At 42.1% G+C, this 24,203-nt stretch overlaps 1 protein-coding gene across 2 annotated transcripts in view; it reads right to left on the bottom strand.

The window, feature by feature from the left end:
* Window positions 1-24,203, bottom strand: part of RAB31 (RAB31, member RAS oncogene family) — a 91,416-nt gene that overhangs the window by 9,962 nt on the left and 57,251 nt on the right. The window contains exons 4-6 of one of the 2 annotated variants that reach the window (XM_067547818.1): window positions 9,524-9,595; window positions 8,215-8,321; window positions 5,441-5,550 (exon numbers count right to left, since the gene is read on the bottom strand). In XM_067547818.1, the coding sequence (XP_067403919.1) occupies window positions 5,441-5,550; window positions 8,215-8,321; window positions 9,524-9,595 (289 nt within the window). Of the gene's footprint in view, window positions 1-5,440; window positions 5,551-6,747; window positions 6,876-8,214; window positions 8,322-9,523; window positions 9,596-24,203 lie in introns of those variants that run through there. The other variant, XM_067547825.1, reaches the window with a different exon arrangement.

Genomic DNA, 24,203 nt, shown 5'->3' with positions numbered 1-24,203 from the left:
TGTCAGAGGTGATCTTCTCCCAACTGCTGTGAAAGAGGGCCAGGCAACTTCCCAAGCGGTGTGACAGATGCATAGATGGCAGCTGATGTTGCAAGGTATAATTGTTCAGGCCCTCGACCATCCTGTCAATAGTGCTTAGAAGGGGTGGTCTGAGAGGTCATGGATTGGAATGCTGACAGTTTCCACTTTTGAATCCTGGGCCTCTTATGTTGTGGCTCATAATAGTGCTGAAAAGTGGGTATTGAGGAGTCATGACCTGTGCTGTGACTGAGAGTGATATCTTCTCTTCTGTCCTGTAGTATAGATTCCCAGGGAGCATAATGTGGCACAGAAATCCTTCAAGTTTTGGAGAAAAGAGTCTGTCTTCTCTGTGAAGAGCATGGGCCCTTCAAATGGGAGATCTTCCACTGTCCTCTGCAGTTCTTTGGGCAACCCAGACAGCTGTAGCCAAGAAGCTTGCCTCATTAACACTGCTGTGGAGATTGAGTGGGCCACTGTATTGGCTGTGTCCAGTGCCATCTGTAAGGCCATTCTGGCTATTAACCAACCATCTTTGACAATGGCCTGAAACCGTTCCTTTTGTGTCTCTAGTAAATGGTCCAGAAATGCATTGAGTTTCCCATAATTAATAAAATCATATTTAGCCATGATAACTTGGTAGTTTGTGACCCTAAACTGAAATGTCGCCAGTGAATATGCCTTTCTTTCAAAGAGATCTAGCCTTTTCCAATCCTGATCATATGGGTTTGACTTGGTATGATGTTGCTTGCCTCGTGCTTTAACCACATCCACTGTCATGGAGCTGAATTGCAGATGTTGAAACAGGAGGTCTGCCTCTTTGGGAGGGAGGTAGTATATTTTGTTGGCTCTCTTGCCGATTGGTGTGGTAAAGGCTGGTGTCTGCCATATGTCTTTGACAGGATCTAGAATCACCACATTAATTGGAAGGGCAATTCTGGACGAGGAGGGGATGTGCAGAGTATCCACTAGCTTGTAATGTGTATCTGTTACCTCCTCTAGGGGAATCTGCAGCTCATCTGCCAGCCTCTTGGTAAGATCCTGAAAGTACTGAAAATCATCACCTACTGACAGTGGGTGGGGAATTACAGTCTTATTTGGTGGAGATGAGAAGTTTGCTGGAGGGGTAGCTTCCCCTTCGAGCCCTTCTTCCTGTTCTGCAAAAGCTTCCTCCTCCCCTGGCTCAGGAGCTCTGGACAGTGAGGCTGCAGAAGATCATCTGGTGGGATCTTTCTGAGAGACCCTGGACCGCTGCAATGTGTGGGATGTGTATGTCACCCAAGGATCCCAATATGGCCACTGGGGGGAGAAGTGGCTGTGTGGTGGGGATGTTCAAGGGGCCCGGACCACAGTTGTGGGTTGGCTCGATGGAACTGAGGAGAACCCTTGCATGGTGATGGCGGGCCATGATGAGAAGCCAGGCAAATTACATCCTCCTGGTCACTATCAGACTCGTCACTGGGTAAGGGTGGCACTGACCGAGGTATTTGTGGTACACGGCCTGGTGGCGAGGGCAATTCCGGGCACTGGGATGTGCTCGGTACGGGAGCCCTGGTACTGAGTAATGGGGATTGTGGTTCTTCCCCATCCGTCAGGTCTTTAGAGTGCCGGAACTCTTGCAGAACTGTGGGCTCACTGGGTACCAGGGAGGAGTGTCAATGGTGCATTGTCGGTACCGATGGTTGAGAAGGTGCAGAGCGCTTCCTGGACAGGAGCTTTGTTGCACTCAGTACCGAAGGTTTACTTGGTGCCGCTCTCTTACAGACGGTCCGTAATTGTCTTTGTCCTCAGAGGACGGTACTGATGTTTCTGGGTACTGTGCTTTGGAGCTGCCGATATCGAGGTGGCTGATCGCACTGGGGGAACCCCTCTGGTTGGCAATGACTCAGTTTGGGGGCTTGGAACCCTTTTTCTCGAGCCTTTATTAAGGGGTGGGGACGAGACTGCTGGTCTTTTCCGCGACTCAACACTCTTTGAAATTGAGGGCTCTGGGGATGATCTGGGGTCGGCACCGGAGTCCCCTGGAGGCTAAACTGCCTTCTCCATATGAAGGAGTTTTAACTACAGCTCCCAGTTCTTGCGGGACTTTGGCTTTAGCTGGTGGCAGAGGGAGTACTTCTGAAGGATATGGGACACTCCTAGGCACCGGACACAGTGAGACTGTCGGTTACAGGAATCCGACTCCTTGCAGGAGAGGCACGTCCTGAAGCCAGGGGAGCTGGACTTGCCCCTGTGGGCGGGGAGCTATCACCCTCTAACAGTGAGGAATGCAGAAGAAAGTTCTTTCCTCTTCTTCTTTTCTCTCTCTCTCTCTCTCTCTCTCATTTTATTTTTTTTTAACTGAAAGAACTTAAGAGAGTCTTCTAAACGCCCCCTTGGGGAGGAACCCCCCCAGATAGGGTGGGAAAATGTAAACTAAAGTTCTTTCTCTTCTTCTTTTTTTATGCCAACAGGGTAAAAAGGAAACACTAACTATTAAGGAGAACAAATGAAATAAAAACACCTACTACTATGCTAATGACGCAGATAAGAAAGGGACAACTGCTTGCTCTCTTCGAGGCCAAAGGCAGTCAAGAAGGAACTGAGGAGTGTTTGCCTGTGCAGTGCTAGATAGCCTCGAGACAGACCTTGAGGGAGGGAGAGCCCGCGTGCAGACTGAATGGACATCACTACCTAAAATCTCTGATGAGAGGTGCAGGGGCACAGATACACCTACAGTGGAGCACCCATAGGGACACTACTCAAAGAAGAACATTAAATATTCAATGTGAGTCACTGGCAAAGTGTCAAGAAATCAACAGCTTCATATATTTATGACTGAGCATTTGCCACACACAAAGCTGACTTGAGAGGGAAACTATCTGTTCTAGCTAGGAAGGCCTAATCTAGAAAGAATCTTCTTTTAAGGGGCTTTAAACATTTATCTGTATAAAACTTTTAAACTTTTAAAACTCATATCAATGCTCAGCACTTCTAAGGAAGCAACGGCGGGGCCCCTATATGGATTAAGGTTACCTGTGAGACTGCCTCACTGTATCCTCACCCTCCCTTCTGTGTGTCCGCCTCCCCTCGCAGCTGTTGAAATCAGATAGGATGCTCTTGCTATCAGTTTCCATAATACAATTCACTCTAGCAGTGGCACTGCTTTCTCAGTTGAGGGCCCCTACTTTTGACAAATCATTTTGGTAAGACCCAAAAGCCAGATACCAGGAAAGAATTATCTGTAATAACTCAGAGCCCTCCCCAGCTAGTGTCCCATTACTGGCCACTGGGGATATTTGCTACTAGCTGTCACAGATCAGCTTAATACTATGATAGGGAGTCTCATCATACCATCCCCTCCACAAACTTATCAAGCTCAGTCTTGAACCCAGTTAAGTTTTTTGCTCCCACTGCTCCCCTTGGAAGGCTGTTCCAGAACTTCATTCCTCCTCATTTATGGATTTATTTAGATAGAGATATCTCAGCTAACAAACCACATAAATGAGAGCTGCAGTTCTTTAATACAAGAAGATGTGGAGCTGTATCATATCTTTCTGCCTACATAATTATGGAAGGGGCTGAGATGTACAAACTATGCAACGTGATGCAATATGAAAGCAAAAATTTTGTTGCAGCACTTCAGAACACCAAGTTAATAATGTTGTCAGACCTCAGGAGTCATGGCTAAAGATAATGGTGGTATTCAGAAAAGGCAGCACTGATTCTGCATTAGTTAGACCGGGTTGCCCAACCTATGGCCCACGGGTTGTACGTTGCCTACCAGAGCATTTCATAAGGCCTGCTTCAACACAATATAGGAAGAGATGATTCATTAGTGTTTTGTCGTCATGGTCACATCATTTTAGTTTACACAAGTGTGTAAACAGATAATACTGTACATAGAAACAACCTATCTAAATATATACAAAACGAGCTGAACTTAAAATATTAATCAGTACAGGTGACTTTAAATCTTATTAAAATATTTAGAATCTGTTTGGCCCACATAAGGTTGTGCTTAGGTTTATACGGCCCTCCTATATAATAAGGTTGGGCACCACTGACTTAGACCAATGACAGGCATCCTCATAGATTAACACCTTTGAGTCCAGTGTTATGTGCATGAAAAGACATGGTGTAAACTGTCAAAAGGTCTTCCACATCCCTCGGCACAACCACTATGGTAATTTGCATTAAAAAGCATTTATTGGTTCGGTAATGCTTATTGCAATATAGCATCCTTTGCTGTGTTCTCATATGTATGCACTATAGATTCCACATCCAAATACTACATACCTTCAAACTCTCTCCTTTCTCTCATCTCATTTCTGGTAAGGTCACAAGTATTCCCACTGAGACTAAATCTTTCTATGTATCAAAAAGATTGTCTAAGGTATTTAATGCATCTGCTTGGATAACTAGTGCATGTTAATTTCAGTTTAACTTATTTTCCACATCAAATATATCATTATTAGGGATCTACTTGATTGCTACCTGTTGTAGCATTACCTATCAAAGGGATATACTAATTATTAATTATTAAATTATGCAACATGGGTGAGTTTTTGTGTTACATTCATACCTACTGATAACAGGCTATGTTGGACAGAGACAAATCAAGCAAACTGAAGTGGGTAAGGATTGGTTCTCCAAACCATATGAATTACAAGTTTTGTAACCTTCTGAAAGGCATAACAGGCAGGCAATATTGTACTGGGAATTTCTGTTCCCATCAATTAACATTTTCAGACACAAGTGAAATGATTGGTCAATAGGCTTCTTCTCAGGCAATGTGTAGTGGACGGGGTGATTTGTTCAGAGCAAAGAAACATTTCACACACCTATTTATGTCATACTGAGTTTGTGAGAAAGAAGGAAGCCGTCTTAAGGCAGTAGAGAGAGAAGAGGTGGGGTGGAATATGCTTTATATTCTGTTTTTATTCAGGGGCTGATGAGACTGGAATTCTTGAAATGAAAAATAGGTAGAGGGTGTTCCCCTTTCCTTACTAGCAATGTTGATTCCTTCCCCTTTGAAAACCCTGGGGAGAAAACTTGTGCTGGATCCCATCAAAAATGACTATTTCTACTTATCCTAGTCATCCAAGAATATTTCTCCACATAAAAAAACCCAGCAAAAATGACAACTAGATCAACAATTACGTGCCTGACAGCAGTTTATGCATGGAGGTAGCGTACAGGTCAGGATTTAGATACACTGGAAGAGCTATGTGGGAGACACTTACACAGCACCTACACAAGTGATGCCCTATTCTAGTCTACTCAAAGTTATTGTTAGCTCTATATTTTCATAAGCAGTAGAACCACTACTGCCTCTGGTTTTTTCCTCTTCATGGAGAAAGAAATTTTCACATGCCATACAGATAATCATTTTCAAAAGGATTCCAAGCAGCTTCCACAAGAAACTTATAAATGTACTTACTGATTCCTTGAAAGAGTTCTTCAATGTTAATAGCATTCTTTGCACTGGTTTCAACAACAATTGCACCTATAGATTCTGCATAATCTTTGGCATCCTTCATAGGTACCTCCCTAAAAAAAAGTTTTAGAAATCAGAAATCAGAGTGTATTTATTAAAAAAAAATTTTTTTTGAAAGACATCTCAAGTCATATTGCTCCTTGGTGTCAATTGCACAAGTTTGGATCTTCTCCTGGTGCTGATGTCCCTTGCTTCTCAAATGATAAATATGTTGAGTCCCAGTTCTGCTTCCACAGACATCTATGTGACTTTCACCATGTAATTTAATATGAGCAGACCCAAGAAATAGAAGCACTTTCAATCTTTTGCAGAATATTTCACAACAAAAGGCCTGATTCCTAATAGTGGTGATGTATTCTCAAAATCATAACCCAGACCTGAGCTTTTACACTGAAGTTTGCTCAACTAATCACTTTGTTTCCTTCCACATTTTGTATGAATTCTTGAAGTCAACAGCATAAGATGATTGATTTTGTTATAATGTATATCACCTCCCTAAACCTGGTTACTGTCAGGGTTCTTCCTTCAGGACTGCTCAGCCCACAGCCTAATTCTTCTGTCTCTTAAACAGCTACCCCCACTTTTCTTATATTCAGGTGGGAGTATGAGGCTTGGTCTACACTTACCTCGGCGATTCGGCAGCAGTTGACAGGAGTTGCACAAAGTACGCAAAGAACTTGCATAACTCCTGTCGACTTCTGGGCTTCACTTCTGCGCGCCGTCTTCACTGCACTGCGCCGATGGGAACCATGTTCCCGTCGACGCAGCGCTACACCACTTAAGGAGGTGGTTTTAGTAGGTCGACTTCTGGATCGACTGAGCAGGTCTTCACTGACCGCTCAGTCGATCCAGATAAGTCGATCTGACAGCAGCAACTTTGCTGCCGTCAGTGTAGACATGGCCTCAGTTTTTAGAGAGGAAAGCCCAGTATCAATGGAAGGTTATGGCCTTTGGTCTGCACATTGCCCCAAGAATTTAACAGTGGTTTTGTCACTGGGGGGCAAAGTAGCACTTTTATTTAAATAACAGTCTGATCTGAACATTCTGAGCTCTTTCAATAGAGATTCTGTGAATGTGTCCAGGTTATTATCCAATCAATCAATCAATCAATCAGAGGGCAGAGATTCCAATATAAAAAAAATTTTCTTTTTTCTTTTTTTTAAAAACTCACTCTCAATTCTAAAGCCAATAACAAAACTGCAGTGATTTTAATAAAAATCTTCAGTCACAAAGCAGAAATTCCCTGGGAGCCGAGGGAAGGAATTTATTTCAGCAAATGCCAAGAGCTGTTGATGACCATGCAGTAATAATACAAAGAATACCACATCTTTTGAATGTCTTGATTCTAGCTTGGCAGCTACACCTATATATTAAAGATCTGTAAAAAAGAAACAAAACAAAACGAACTACCATCACAAGAAGGCCATGTGGTCATTGTTCGAAGTTCCAGGGCAAACTATATTAACCCTTTGCTAGTGAAGACAAATCCGTTCCTCTATTTATTCCCAGTCATTTCTCCCCTTATCAGCTTCTGTGGTAATGGAGACAGATGAATCAAGATGAGTCGGACTTGGTTCAACCTGTCCTATTTTGTCTCCATTCATGTTTGCCACTCTAGCAGAATGTTTCTGGGAAAATAGCTGGTAAAAATTCCACAAAGATAAATAGAGTTGCCAAAAGGCATGTATAAATAGCAGATTGCTCATGTGTGCTCACATTAGTTACATTATATGTTTTTAAATCCCACTGCACACAAGTATTTGTATTTTCTATTAGGTGGAATTAATGTGATAGGTTGGTACACAATGCCAAAATATACACAGAACTGTATATATTACATAGTGAATCAAATTTCTAGTAGAATGGTAACAAACAATTTCATGTGTAAAATGTATCTTTCTGTCTACCTGCCTTCAGAAATCTTTTTATTATAACACCATCAAAATAGTTCAGGAACATTAGAAGTGTATAGAAAAGATCATTGCCTGTAAAAAAAGATTCTTAAAACCTTTCCCATAATTGTGAACATCAGCAGAAAGTATTGGTATAGTTTGATATTTTGTGCAAATGTTAGACTACATGGCCATTAGTGAGGCAAATGTACATTGCACAAGTGTAAGGAGAATAGTCACCATGTAATCTTCCCTCCTGAGAGCAGGCACTCAATAGCTCATTGCACCATGTGTGGCACTAAGCCTATTCATGTCACTAAAACATCGTACATTGTATTTTAACACATTACATTGCTCCATCTGCACTATCTGATTGTAACTTAATCACCAAAGTTGGGATTCTTTAATTAATCAAGCAAATGTACTCTCGAGTGCATTAAAGCAATACATTTAAGTGAGTCCAAAGGGACAACCGGAAAGGACCACAAGCTCCACTTTGTATTTGTTGTTTTTTAGCGAACCATCTCCTCCTCACCCCCCCAAAAAAAACAAAAAACAAACCCTTTATTTCTTTCCACTTATGGAGAGACTTGCTGCTTTCTGCTATTCAGGGGTGCTGAAACTAAAGGTGCTGGAAGAGTGGCAGCACCCCAGCTTGAAGTAGTAATAACAACCAAATACATGGTTTCCACTTTCAATGCCCACACTATAAAGATTGTTCCAGCACCTGTGAGTAGCACTACAGATGACAATACAAACATGGCTGTGTGAGGGAGGAAAGCAGTGCATACCCAACAGCATTATAATATAAAATAAATGTATTACCTGAGATCAGAAAGATCACATTTGTTTCCAGCGATGGCCATGACAATGTTTTCGGGACCATGTTCTTTTAATTCTTTTACCCATTTCTTCAAAGTATGAAATGAATCCTAAACGAAATACATAAAGAAATAACTAGCAGGATCTCCTTGATTGACAGACATAATAATGTTTTTGAAGTTACAGGAAGGGCACTGAAAGCCCTCGTGTGACAATGATTTCCAGGGTCTCTCATTAAAAGGCATGATTGATATTACTGAACCTCAGACTTAGCTCTCAATTGCATTAATCCATCAAGCCAAATTTTCTCCTCAGAAATCTACGTGCAGTTTCTGCTGAAATCAATGGGAGTCATGCGTGCAAATCTGAGGGAAGAGTATGGCCTAACATTTGGGATATAATGTACATCCCACAATAATATACAAAACTAAACTTTTAGAGAGTGAAATATTTTCTCACTAGTCCCCCTTTTTTCCATAAGATTTTTCTTCTTACCATTGATGACAGGCATTCTGAATAAGGATGACAGAACTAAGATTCACCTTCACAATGGGTACAGACTTTCTGACCAACCATCAGTCATTTCAGTTAAAAATAAAAACCTAAAGTACTGCTATGCAGCAATGACCAATGTCAGCAGCAATGGATCATTACACTAATGCACTGGGGAACTGAGCCAGCCCTTTAGAGCTAAAGTAATTAATTCAATTTGCAGGAGAGAAGAAAAAGATAAGCAAACTATCACAACCATCCATCCACTAATGCCTGTTCTGTAACTCAGCTTCATCATCTGCGGTTTCTTTTCAAACCAAAATGTTATTCTTTGAATTTTAAGATCAGCAATTTCTCATTAGGGCAGAGAACAGCAAGGATCTACTGATGGATGACATGTGAACAGGGCTACTTTATCAGCTGAAAATACACTTCCATTTCAATTAATAATGTTGAGCCAAAGGCCAAGATTAATTATTTCATTGCTTTGTTTCAAAGTAAAGCAATCCCAGAAGAGTTCAACTCTCAAACTGCAAATTCAAGCTTATAGCCACAGTTAAAAATATTAATTTCCAGTTAGTAAAATAGTTGATTTTTTTTAATAGTGGAAATTAGATACAAGGAAAATCCACTAGCTAGGTCATCTTGTCCATCTCAAAGAGGCAAATTCAGCATCTTCCCCTGCAGTACAATCTCTGATGTTTTTTCTGGTTCATTTTTAAGTGACTCAGGAAATGGAGCTTCCACCACAGCTTTGCTAATACATTATGTCATTGAGCAGACTATATATTATACAGGAATTGCAAACAGAAAGCTTTACCTGTTTGGTTATATCATATACTATAACAGCTGCTGCTGATCCTCGGTAGTACATTGGAGCCAAGGAATGAAACTGAAATAACACCAACAAAAAACACATCATAAATTAACTAAAGTTATTGCAAGTTGCCAGGTCACAAAGACATGCCATGATTGCATCATATTCTTTCATCAGAAAGAAAGTGAGATTTTTGAATGTTTCCCCAGTTTTACCCAGTACATGTTTCAGTCTGTTCTCTAAAAAGGGCTGTTCTCACTGCTTAATTTGTAATAAAAGAGGTGCCAGGGCTCAAGCAGTTTTTTTACATTAATAACTGAGGCAGCAAGCCCAGAGGTGCCGGGGCTATGAACTGCCAAGCCTAGAGGTGCCAAGGTTCAGTCCTGGCACAAATTAAGCACTGGTTGTTCTTTATTCTATTGGACTCGTACAATTAGCAAATGAAGTTTTCTTGGGGTGTTTGGCAGTTTTTTGCTTTTTTTCAAACATAGTGCATGATCTGTGCAAAAAACACTTTGGGGAGAAATCCAAGAACATAAGGACAGCCATACTGGGTCAGACCAATGGTTCATCTAGCCCAGTTATTCTGTCTTCCGACAATGGCCAAAGCCAGGTACTTCAGAGAGAATGAACAGAACAGGTGCATCCTGTCATCCACTCCCAGCTTCTGGCAATCAGGATACACATTCTGTTAGTTTTTTTCAATGTCACTGCACACAGAGAGGATGTTTTCAGAGAACTATCCCCAGTGACTCCAAGATCTTTCTTGGGTGTTAACAGCTAATTTAGATCCCATCATTTTATATGTATAATTGGAATTATGTTTTCCAATTTGCGTTACTTTGCATTTATCAACATTGAATTTCATCTGCCATTTTGTTACTTAGTCACCCAGCTTTGTGAGATCCCTTTGTAACTCTTCACAGTCTGCTTTGGACTTAACTATCTTCACTAATTTTGTATCATCTGCAAACTTTGCCACCTCATTGTTTACCCCTTCTCCCACATCATTTATGAATATGTTGAACAGCACTGGTCCCAGTTGGGGGACACCACTATTTACCTCTTTCCATTCTGAAAACTGACCATTTCTTCCTACCTTCTGTTTCCTATCTTTTAACCAGTTACTGATCCATGAGAGGACTTTCCCTCTTACTTTGCTTAAGAGCCTTTGGTGAGGGGCTTTGTCAAAGGCTTTCTGAAAATCTAAGTACACTATATCCATTGAATCATCCTTGTCTACATGCTTGTTGACCATCTCAAAGGAGTCTAATAGATTGGTGAGGCAATATCCCCTTTACAAAAGCCATGTTGACTCTTCCCCAACAAATTGTGTTCATCTGTGTGTCTGATAATTCTGTTCTTAACTATAGTTTCAACCGATTTGCCTGGTAGTGAAGTTAGGCTTACCAGCCTGGAATTGCCAGGATTGTCTCTAGAGCCTTTTTAAAAAAATTGATGTCACATTAACTATTCTCCAGTCATCTGATTTAGTTATTTTAGTTGATTTAAAGGATAGGTTATAACCACAGTTAGTAGTCTGCAATTTTATATTTGAGTTTCTTCAGAACTCTTGGGTGAATACCATCTGGTCTTGCTGACTTATTACCATTTAATTTATCCATTTGTTCCAAAATCTCCTCTCGACACCTCAATATGGGACAGTTCCTCAGATTTATCACCTAAAAAGAATGGCTCAGGTGTGGGAATATCCCTCACGATACTCTGCTATGAAGACTGATGCAAAAAATTCATTTAGCTTCTCCGCAATGGCCTCATCTTCCTTGAGTGCTCCTTTAGTACCTTGATCATCCAGTGGTCCCACTAATTGCTTGGCAGGCTTCCTGCTTCTGATGTACTTAAAACATTTTTTTGCTGCTAGTTTTTTAATCTTTGTCTAGTTATTCTTCAAATTCTTTTTTGGCCTGACTAATTATACTTTTACACTTGTCAGAGTTTATGCTCCTTTCTATTTTCCTCACTAGGAACTTCCACTTTTTAAAGAATGCCTTTTTACCTATAACCACTTCTTTTACTTTGTTGTTTAGGCACAGTGACTCTTTTTTGGTCTTCTTATTATGGTTGTTAATTACAGTTAATTTGAGCCTTCATTATTGCATTTTATAAAAGTTTCCATGGAGGTTGAAAGCATTTCACTTTTGTGGTTATATCTTTTTACTTCCATTTACCTAGCTTCCTCATTTTTGTGTAGCTCTCCTTTCTAAAGCTCAGTATTATTAGGGTGGGCTTCTTTGGTGTTCCCTCCCTCCATACCCAGGATGTTAAATTTAATTAAGTTATGGTTTAACTTAGACTTAAATGGAGTATAAAACTTATACTGGCAGTCTGCAAAGGTGTGAATCCCAACTATGGCCAACAGGATTCAACCCTAGGACTAAGCATGAATAAAACATTTAAAAGTCACTCATATAAAAATAATAAATCAAAATGTATAGTGTATCATAAAATTGTAAATAACTGTATGTCAGCTATCTTGTACTGCACCTATTATTATAAGACAAGTTCTTTACATTTAATTTCTTTTCACTACATCTTTAATTTCAAAGAACAGCTTTTTTTTTAAAGGATAAAAATGGTTACTATAAAACAGCTATCCAAAAAAACAGCTGCACTTTTTTTGTTTAAAAGAGTGAACACAAAGTAATTGGTTCAGAATGCTTATATAGAAAAAGGAAACTTTTTTTGCTTATTCACCTAAGACAGATTCTTACATATAACTAAAATAATCTTACTTGCAAAATCTATTCAGGTCTTTTTAATCTCTTTGTAGCTACAAAATAATGTGTTCTTTACTTATCTAGCACCATCTTGCAAATTTCTGTTGTTCAATCTCCCCGATGAGTAATTTTTTTGACATATCAGTTATACACCATTAGTTTTTTCATGATCAACATTCATCATGGTGAAGGGCAGGCAAGCCCATTTTGTGCCTTGGCTGGAAAATTTGCAGGACTAATATAATCGAAAAGGTGTAGATAGCACTTTAAAAACACATAAGAGGACAAGGTGGTCTGATTTTCCCATTTCCTGTGTCTTGTATTATTTACACTTGTACAAACTGAGTGAAGAGGAAGTATTGTCCTAGGATGTGGGAGACCAACGTTCAATTGCCATTACCTCCAGTGTGACTTTGGACAAGTCACTTAGTCTGTACCTCAGTTCCCCATCTGTAAAATGGGGATAATAGCACTTTCCTACCTCAAAGGGGTGTTGAGAGGATAAGTTAAAGATTGTGAAGTGCTTTGAGATCTATTAATGACCAGCACTATATAAGAAATAAACACTATTAGTAGGATAGATCTGGTTGGGAATTTTTTGATGAAATGTTTTTTCAAATGCCAATTTGTCGAAACCAAAACTTTTTGCAGGAACATAATTCGTTTTCGTGAGAAGGTTTCTCGAGTTCAGGATACAATTTCTTGGGGGGTGTGAGCAGAAAGAGAGAGGGCGAGAGAGATCCCAAAATAGCCAACAGCCCAGTGGTTAAGGCACTCAGATGCTTTTCCCACATTGCAGGTGAGTGTCCTTCCTCTGTAGCATGGGGCACAGGTCACTTACTGGTGGATTCTCTGTATCTTGAAGTCTTTAAACCATTATTTGAGGACTTCAGTAACTCAGTCATAGGTTAGGGTCTATTACAGAAGTGGGTGGGTGAGGGTCTGTGGCCTGTATTGTGCAGGGGTCAGACTGGATGATCATAATGGTTCCGTCTGATCTTAACATCTATGAGTCCCCACCACTGGGCTATTGGATATTTTGTGGTGAGTGAGGCTCTCAGGTTTTTTTTGTGGAAAAAAACAAAACAAAACAAAACAAAACTTAAAAGGTCTCATTTGAGATGCAGAACAAAAACAAATTTTGAATTTTTCACAAATGGAATGCTTGTTTTCCAGCCATCCCTCGTGCACAGTGGGTGTAAAATTTTGATTTGATCAGTTTTTATATCCTCTTTGCTCAGTTGTAAATAACTACACAGGGTTCAAGGCGGTGGAAGATCAAGCCCAAATTCTGTGCCCCAAAGATTTTCCAATCTGATACAACATGCAGCCCTGATCCTGCAACTGGAGCTGCTTGTGCAAGCTCAACAGCTGGGGAAGCTGAAGACAGAGATTGAGGGGGTGGGAGGAAATGGGGACAGCTGGGTTTTTCATGGGGCTCTGGAGGTAAGTTGTGGGCAAGGCTTTGAGGCATCCAAGTGTCTGCAGGGAAGATGAGAGTAACAGATGAGGGATGCTATCTGGGTTTTTACAGAGTGGATTATTTGTTTTCATGTTTAATTCAGTATCTCCCCTCCAAAATTTTCATTTTCTTGACGCTACTGTGGAATTTACAGTCTGGCTTTATTCATGAAAGAAAGCACTAGAGCATCTCAGAAAATAGCGGGGCTTGTTGCAGAATCTAGGTCCAGCTTGACAGAGAATACGTAAGGCCTTGTTGATCTGAATCCTTATGGAAAATCTACCTCTGTACCTCACGCTGATTCATTTTTATCTAGATAATAACATATGCATAGACTTGGAAAGAGTTCTTGGTTAATAGTCAACACGCTAGTTACAGAAGCAAGGTAGCTAAACTCAGATGCTTTAGCACTACAGAAAATTTGCCCAGGAGACACAGTGGGAACCCAGATCATCTTCTTTCATATATGTCACAAGTCGGTATCTAGGTTGTTCTGCCATCTAACTGCTACATCATCAAGAGTAGCAAGGTCTTGCAATCTGCCCTCCTCTCTTCTAATCGCGCACTCCTCCACCTCTTTTGTCTGTCCGCATTGCTGCTCCACCGTCACATTGTGAAAACAGGGATAAGCCAAATTTCTGCATTGTAGCGGCCACTGTGGCCAGTCCAGTCAGCAGCCCGTTAAGCCTAGTCCAAGATCCATGTTCGCTGTCTTCTCATGGTGACCACCGTGAGTAGCGACATGCAAGTAGACAAAATATGAAACACAGGCTCAGATTCTAAGCTACAATCAGCCCAAAAGAGCCTCTAAGGAGGCCCCTTTCATGGTCAGTGCTGCAGATCCTAGCACTGGGGCCAGTTCTCAAGATGCTGCATTTTAAGATTGAGGAATATTTGTGGCAAAAACGGACATCCTCCTCCATCTATCTATAAACCTTGGAGCACACATAATCTTGCTTCCAAAGACACACTCCACAATCAACGTGCATCTTTCAGTTCCAAGCTACACCATCATGGCTCATCATCACTATCACAAGCAGAATGGGATGGCATCTTATGTTAGAAAAGGGCTGTCCACTCTCACTGTATTGACATGTGGTCCAAATGGCATTGCAGAATGGAAGAATATAAAAGATGAATGAGCATGAACAATGCTCATGAACAATGGTTATAAGCCTCCATCAATCAACTGGCCAACCCCTGTGCTGCCTACCTTTCCTGGTCCTTCTATCCATTGTGATGATTTCAACCCCTGCCATGTCAATTGGAGATACCCTGACATCAGCTCAGATGGAGTCTAAATGGAGTGGGCATCAGTCACTGAGCTACAACTCTTCCATAACCCAAAGCCAATGCTAAGCTTTCACAATAGCAGATGGCCAACAGACTTTTCACCCAGCATTGCCTTTTCATTTCCTGGGCAACGACTACCAGTGATCACAGAGAAGAAGGTAGCTTTTCCAAAGTCTCAGGATCGGCCATCTTTGATCACCATGGGCCTGAGGATATCAATAACAGTTTATAGAAAGCCCCATGGAATTTTCAGAAAGCTTGATAGGCAGTCTTTCAAACAGAATTAGAGTTGTCTGTCAGCAAACTGGTTGAGCTAGACTTGACAAGTCCAGCCAATATAATTACTCCTACCTAATTTTCTGCAAATTAGTTCAGTTAGCTGCTAAAAAAAAATCCATCGGTAGAGGCTATCACTTTCTGGTCATCAGAAGCAGCTACATTCAACTGAGAATTTAAATCTGCTGGTAATGAACAGGAGGCTGTTAGTAAAAGTATGAATGCATTCAACTGCTGAATCAAACCAGGTGCAATCGATGGAGAGAGAGTCACAAACATGAACTTGAAGTCATTCACCTAACACAAGACACCAAAGACACCTTCAAGAAAGTTGACACCATTCTGATGGATCTACCAGATGCGTAGGATACGGTCTGGCACATGGGACTGACCGACAAGTTGTCACAGACCTGTGTTCCCTGTTAGCTCATGGTGTGATTTATCATGGAAATGATAATGAATCAGTTTCACTTTGTAAGCTGGAGACAGTGTAGGCTGGCTTAGGCATCTCTGTAATGGACTCTGACAAGGATTCATTCTAGTTCCTCCCCTTTTCAACATATATATTTACAATCTACCAACAACTAAGGCTGATATGCAGATGACATCTGTCTTGCTGATATGGGTAATGATCTACATGATATTGAAGCATCACTCAGCCAGGACATGAATGCTCTGGCCATTTACCTTTGTCAGTGGAGACTTATATTGCATGAATCAAAGACAGACAGTGGCCACAACTTTCCATCTGAACAATCACCTGACCAATCAACCCCATATAGTTTGTGTTGAGGATCATCCACTCTCTTTCTAGCCAATTGTCACTAATTGAGATGATTTCATGTGACTTCACTTCAGATATCTGTTGGATCAGATGTTAAGAAGAGACAGCACTTTCTCATGATGGCTGCTTCACTAAGGCTATGTCTACATTACCACTTTTGCCGGTATAACTTATGTTGCCCACGGGTGTGAAAAAGCCACACCCCTGAGCAACACAAGTTACACTGACAAAAGCACAGGTGTGGACAACGCTATGTTGGCGGGACAGCATCTCCCACTGACATAGCTACCACCGTTTGTTGCAGGTGGTTTAATTATGTCGACGGGAGAGCTCTCTCCTGAGAGACATGAGAGATCTTACAGGAGCACCAATGCATTGACACAGCAGTGCTGCTGTAAGCTCTCTAGTGTAGACATGGCCTAATAAACATTATCCACTAGACCCAGGAAGGAGAAGGCTGCAAAAAGACATACTTTTTTTCACAAGAAGCTGGGCAAGAGGTTTTTAAAGGTGACCTACAAATGTTTTTAAAAAAAGACGGGAGGATTACACTCTTTGCTTCTTTATAATGTATTGTTGCCCCCTTGCAATTTGAGCAGCTATCAAAGTTTGGGGCTCGGTGGGTATTCCAGTTGGAAGTAGAAATTGAGGGTAGTCAGGTATTTCTCTGATGTAATTTGTTTATTTACAGCACTAAGAGCACTCTTCAGCCTGCAGCCTGACCCAAAAACTCCTCCCCAGGTTTCTTTCAGGATCAGCCACCGTGCTTTCAGGATATGTCTACACTGCAATTAGACACCTGTGGCTGGCCCATGCCAGCTGACTCAGGCATGTGGGGCTCGAGGGTTGTTTAATTGCCGTGTAGATGTTCAGGCTGGGCTTCAGCACAACCTCTGGGTCCCTTCTACCACACATGGTCCTAGAGCCTGGGCTCCAGCCCGAGCCCAAATGTCTACACTGCAATTAAACCCTAGTCCAAGTCAGTTGGCATAGGCTAGCCATGGGTTTTTAATTGCAGTGTAATTAAAACCCAAACTTTTTTCTCTGCAAGACACATTGAAAAAAGCATTAATAGCTGTCTCATCTGTTAGGTGCTACCTTTTAATAAAAAGTGGGTTTCAAATTAGAATGTAAGTGTTCTAGTGTATATTTTAGCCATCAGCACTTGGGAAGTGGACTAGCAGTGGTAGGAGTAAAATAATTCACCTGTATCCGAATAAGAAATCCATTGAGACACTTAATCCTTCTTATTCACTAGGTTGGTGTTACAGTTAGGAGGCTGCACATTCTATACCTTCACAGTTATTTTAGTTTGCATCTCTGCTGGACAAATCTGCTTAATGTGAATCTGCAGTGATTTTGCAACTGCCTTAACTATAGTAAAATTCACTTAATCAGACTATAAGGAAGTTATAAAAATGGCAATTTTTATAAGATTTCTGAAAGATGTTTTGAAATATCATTCATATGAATTAGTCAACTGTATAATCATGACTTTTTAATTATAACCAAAGACAGCTTGATGACATACACCTTGCAACTGGAGATAGGGTACAGCAGGATGTTTCAACTGCTCTTTAAGGTAAAATTCATTTAATACTCCCATTTCTTGCAAGACGAAGGCCTGGTCTACACTGGCGACGGAGGTCGACGTAAAGTCACTTATGTCGACCTCTGTACACCTACGGCTACACTATCACTACTGTTAATTTGAATTAAGTTGCATTGAAAATCGACTTAAGACCACCTGTGCAAGTGGCATAACGCCTAATTCGAATTTGTTAATTCAATTTAGTGTCAGTGTAGACACAACTTCACTTAAATCGAATTTATTGGCCTCTGGGAGGTATCTCACAATGTCCTGTTTTGACCGCTCTGGACAGTCGTGCTGTGCTGCTCTGTGGTCACGCTAGCAGGAAATGTCCCCTCCTCTCAAGCCCCGGGAAGATTTGAATTTTCATTTCCTGTGCTGCCAGCATGGAGAGAGCTTTGTCACTGTTCTCCACATGGCTACTGCAAAGTCCAAACGCGCTTCAGCATGGAGTCGACCAGAGGTCTTAGATCTCATTGGGCTGTGGGGCAAGGAGTCCGTTCTGGCTCAGCTTAGAGCCAACAAAAGGAATCTGGACATTTATGGGAAGATATCCCAGGGCATGTTGGAGAAGGGACACAAGAGGGACGCTCAGCAGTGCCGCGTGAAGATCAAGGAGCTGCGTCAGCCATATCAGAAAGCCAGGGAAGCTAACAGCTGTCCTGGCTCCTCGCCCAAAACATGCCGCTTCTATGATGAGATGCATGAAATTCTCGGTGGCGATCCCACCACGGTGCCACTCCGCAGCATCGATACCTCCGCTAGATCACAGTCCATGGACAATGATAAGGGCTCTGTGGACAAGGAGGAGGAGGAGGCTGAGAGTGGGGTGTCCGTTTTCCCTGAAAGTCAGGACCTATTCCTGACCCCAGAGCAGTCCAGCTGCACACAGGACAGCACTAATGATCCCGTGGAAGGCACATCTGGTGAGTTTTTCTTCTTAGCAGTTCTGTCCTTTTACATTGGGGTAAGGGGGGACAGGAAGGGGATTTCAAGCATTTCGTTGACTGTACTGGGGGGGTTACCCAGGGAACAGTTTATTTATGTGATGAGAAATGCTACGTTTATCATCAGTTGATATCTCATGGAAACTTTCATGTATGTAATCTGTTTTCCTTTGCAAAAGTTTCCAGGGGAGGGCTCCCTCCACGGTAGGATACTTTGCTGCAATCAAGGGAGCCTGCATCATGGCGGAACACTGCTGGTACCCCGCTGCGTGCAGCACATCTTTGGTTTAAGCACATCTTCCCCCTCCCCCTCCCACTCTCCGCAGTTCCTCTCTGTAAGGGTTTAAAATAGCAGCAGAGACATCCCCCCCCCCCCAACCTGTCCGCAGTTCCTCTCTGTAAGAGCACAGCGCATGTTTAAAATACCAGAGCTATGCAGCAGATGCCCCGTGCCTTTGTATTCCCCATTGTAGTGTCCTAGCAAGTCACATTGATTACTTACCCTCCCACACGCTGTTCTCAGATCCTCTCTGTAAGGGCACAGCGAGCAGACCCTTCTGGGATGGCAGGAATGCAATGAGGCTCTGTCTTTGCCCTGTGCACTGCATGGGGATTATTGTCTACATTGTTGCAGCTGTATCATTTTCTTCATTATGCTAACGGTGGCTACTTTGTTATTTTTATTTCATTCTGTAGACATCTCGGCCTTGGCCCCACCCTCAAGAAATGCTGCGGAAAGACTCTCTCAGATTAGAAAGGAAAAAAAAAACAAGAGATGACATGTCTGGCGAGCTCATGAACACCTCAGCGGCTGCAGAGACAGAGCACAGCGTGTGGCGGCTGACCTTGTCCCAGAATATGGACATGGACAGGGAGAGTCGCAGAGAAATGCAGGAGCATGATCGCAGCACCATGCAGGAGATGCTGCGAATCATGCGGGACCAGGCAGACATTCTCCAGCGGCTTGTGGAGCTTCAGGAGGAGCGGAGGCAGGACAGAGTTCCGCTGCAGCCCCTCCATAATGCTCCTCAACCGAGGGCTTTGATGCCTGCCCCCTCCCCTGCCCCCACGAGGTCCCGGAGGAGATTGGCCAGGCTGCAGCACGTGCTTGCCTCCACGCCGGTGGAGGCGAGCAGAAAGCAGCGGCAGCCACGCTGACTGCTGGCCAGCAAGCTTCCACCCTATCCCTTGAGACTGTGAATGAACACTCCCCACCCTTCCCCCATGACTTGAATGTTCATAAATAAACTTTTGCAACATTTCAACACGTTTCTTTATTAAATCATATCTTGTTCTGGAGGGATTTGGTGGGTACAGATATCAATTTGAGGGGGAGGGGGTTTGTTCACCAAAGGCAAACAACACACAGGAACAGAAATCACTCCTGCATCTCATTGCAGAACCTGGTTTTCAAAGCTTCCCTAATGCAAAGTGCTCCGCGGTTAGCTCTCAGCGTAGTGCTGGCATCTGGCTGCTCATAATTGGCAGCCAGTTTTCTGTCTCCACAGTCCAACCCTGTGGGAATCTTTCCCCCTTAGCTTCACACACATTAGGAAGAACACAGCACGCAGATATCACAGAAGGGACGTTCTTCTCAGTCATGTCCAGCCTAGTGAGGAGACTCCTCCATCTACCCTTTAAACGCCCAAAGGCACATTCTACAACCATTCTGCAACTACTTAACTTGTTATTAAAACACTCCTTGTCACTGTCAAGGTGCCCGGTGTACGGCTTCATTAGCCAAGGGAGCAAGGGGTAAGCAGGATCCCCCAGGATCACTATGGGCATTTCCACACCCCCAATTTGAATTTTTTGGTCTGGGAAAAAAGTGCCCGCCTGTATATTAGAGAACAGCCCCGAATTATGAAATACGTGTGCATCATGCACCTTCCCAGACCACCCCACATAGATGTCGGTGAAACGACCCCTGTGATCCCACAAGCCCCTGCAGCACCATGGAAATGTATTCCTTGTGGTTTATGTACTCGGTTGCTAAGTGGGCAGGCGCAAAGATAGGGATGTGCGTCCCATCAATGGCTCCCCCACAGTTTGAGAACTCCATCATGGCAAACCCCTCCACAATGTCCTGCATATTTCCCAAAGTCACTACGCTTTGTAGCAGAAGTCTATTTATGGCACTGCACACTTGAATCACAGTGTGCCCACTGTAGATTTACCGACTCTGAATTCATTCCTAACTGAGCGGTAACAGTCTGGGGTTGCCAGTTTCCACAGAGCGATGGCGACTCTCTTCTCCACCGTCAGAGCTTGTCCCAAGTGACTATTCACACACTTCAGGGATGGGGCCAGCTCCGAGCACAGTTCCAGGAAAGTTGCCTTTCGCATACGAAAGTTTTGCAGCCAATGGTCATCATCCCACAGCTGCATAACGATGCGGTCCCACCAGTCTATGCTCGTTTCCCTGCACCGGAACCGGCGCTCCACGGACTGCAGATGATTCGTTACAGCCTGCAGCAATCAGGAATTGTTCTACTCGATGGCTTGTAGCAGCCTCGGTGGCATCGCTGTTGTCTGTGCTTCGGCTTCTTGCTCTACTTTGAAAATATTCGATGATAAGCCGTGATGTATTTGGAACCCTCACAATTATAGTGCAGAGTTGAGCTGGCTCCATGTCTCTGCAGCAATGGCGAGCGCGGGGAGTAAAAAAATGGTGCGAAAAATACTTTTGCTTTTTGTTTGGGGGGGGAAGAAGGGGCATTCCATCATGGGACGATGACACTCGTCCCAACAGCCACCACGGCTAGTTGCACTGTGGGATAGCTACCCACAATGCACTGCTTTGAAACTCGAATTAAGAGTGGTCAGTGTAAACACAGGAGACCTGCGCAAACAGTGTAGTATATACACGCTGCTGAGACTTCTAAAAATCGGCTGCTGAAAGTCGACTTAAAGTAAGTCGACTTCACTCAGCAGTGTATACATGGCCTTAGCGCTCCAAAAGTGCCATAGAAGTGCACATTGCCTCTGAAATTCCCACCTTTACATTTGTACAGTTGTGACCTTCTACTCTTAAGAACTTCCAGGCTTGCCAGCTTTCCCAGCTGACAATATGGTTATTTCCTTCATTATTTTATATTAATATTTTTAGACATAAGGCATTTAAAGAAAAGCAACAGTGGCCCAGATTTAAAAAAAACCCACAAGCTTAAAGTTTAGGATCCTAAATGCATATTTAGGCACCTAAATAAGTGGTCTAATCTTCCAGGATTTTTGAATATCAGGTCCTGTATTGGATTTAGAAGCCTAATTAATCTGAAAATGTTGCCTGGTGATATTATCGTGTTTCACATTCGCTCAAGTGATTCATTTTAGATTTCTAAGATCTGTGAGAGAAAGCTTTAAAACATTTCATTAAGAATCTGAAATGGGCTAGTAATCATATATCATCATTAGTAATCACAGCACAGAATACTCTACCAACTGAAAAGAAAATTAACCTAAACTTATTTTGTCATTGCTTTCAAATCACCTTATAAAAGTATTATAAAAACACTATGGCACAGTACCAATAATGAGACTCAGCTATTAGGAAACCAAGATTCCCTCTCTGCACAAATTAACAGAAAGTGCTTTTCTACACTAGAAAACAAGGGAAGGCACTTTGTAACACTAAATAAATCAATAGAGGTTGAAAAATGGCCCTTTGGAAAAAATCTTCATTATTTTATGCAACAATGGACCTTTTAAAAAGTATAAATATATTATGAGAAGCACAGATTCTGAAAAATTACAAATATATATATATATATATTTAGCATTATGCAAATAACTTCCCCCCCCCCAATACTAACCTTTCCAGCAATGACTTTAAAAAAAATTTAAAAAAAGAGGGGGAGGGAGGGCTTCTTGGATCTTCTCCTGGATTAATTACCCTGATGAAGTACTCATGCCAAATAAAGAATGAGAATACTAAATACTAATGTGTAACCTGCCAAGTATCATGTGGCAGAGGCCCAAAACGAATGATAAGAAAAATAGTGCATGAAACTTTAAATCATTAATGTGGGATTAATTTATCTATTGGAAATTTAGCATTTTTATAACCATGATTTCATGATTCAGCATTTCTGATTCTAATAATTTATCATAAAGTTGAAAACCACCAGGGGCCACATCCTGAACTGCAACAGGGTAGCTTTATCTCTACTCCTTTGATGGAAAACTGCCCCAAAGCCAATATGACCAGCAGAGGGCAATCTAGCTACAGGCAAACCAGGCATCTGCCCAGGGTGGCATATTTCTGGACAGCTGCCTAGGGTGGCATGGGCCCATATAGTGCCAACATAGCTACCACAGCTCATTTAGGTGGTTTTAGGTCCCACCGACATAACGTGGCTACACTCACGCTTATATGGCAAAATTTATATCGCTCAGTGGGGTGTTTTTTTCACACCCCTGAGCAACAAAAGTTTTGCCGGCATAATTGCAAGTGTAGACAAACCCTTAGGTGGCTCGAACTTATGCAGTGCAGATCAGTCCAGGATAAGAGGAGAGCAAAGGTGGCTTTCCTAAATCCCATACAAGCTTTGGTGCCTACCATGAGCATTGGTTAAAAAGAGCCAGGAAGAGGGTACAACAGTAGCTTTGTAGTGCTCTTTCAGTGTCTCAGTTATCCCTCAGCTTTTTCCATGCTGAATGTCAGTAAGGCACTGACTCCACTAACAGCAATTCCAAGTATTCATACAGACCATTTTAATATTTGTTTATAGGCATTTCTATTGCAATCTTCCCTCTTGTATCTGAACACAAGCAGTGTGGCAGTTGGGGGACAGAAGTATAAGGCCAAATTCACAGATTATAAATTTATAGATTCATAGATTATAAAATGAGAAGAGGCCATTGTGATCACCTAGTTTAGCCTTCTGTATAACACCAGGCCATAGGACTTCCCTGAATTAATTCCTGTATGAACTGCAGCATATTATATTTGAACTGCCATTGAAAGACCATACTCCAAGAGTAGTTATCAATGGTTCACGGTCAAACTGGGAGGGCATATCCAGTGGGGCCTCACAGGGGTCAGTCATGGGTCCGGCACTATTCAATACTTTCATTAATAACATACATAACGAAGTGGAGAGTGTGCTTATAAAATTTGCAGATGACCCTAAATGGGAGGGGTTGCAAGCACTTTGGAGGACAGGATTAGAATTCAAAGCAACCTTGAAAAAATGGAGAATTGGTCTGAATTCAACAAGATGAAACTCAATAAAGACATGTGCAAAGTACATCTCTTAGGAAGGAAAGATCAAATGCACAACTACAAAATAGGGAATAACTGGCTAGGTGGTAGCACTGCTGAAAAAGATCAGAAGGTTATAGTGGATAACAAAGACAATGAGTCAACAACGTGCATAAAAAGATTAATATCATTCTGGGGTGTATTATCAGGAGTATTATATATAATTGTCCTGCTTTACTCAGCACTGGTGAGGCCTCAGTTTGAGTACTGTTTCCAATTCTGGGCACCACACTTTAGGAAAGATGTGGACAAAGTGGAGAGTGTCCAGAGAAGAGCAACAAAAATGATAAAAGGTTTAGAAAACCTGACCTATGAGGAAAGGTTAAAAA

Source organism: Emydura macquarii, unplaced genomic scaffold (genome assembly GCF_026122565.2).
Source record: "Emydura macquarii macquarii isolate MOO-44397 ecotype Brisbane River unplaced genomic scaffold, CSIRO-AGI_Emac_v2 contig_212, whole genome shotgun sequence".
Lineage (NCBI taxonomy): Eukaryota > Metazoa > Chordata > Testudines > Chelidae > Emydura > Emydura macquarii.
Note: the sequence above shows the minus strand (reverse complement) of the source record. Positions and strands in the feature narration are given on the sequence as shown.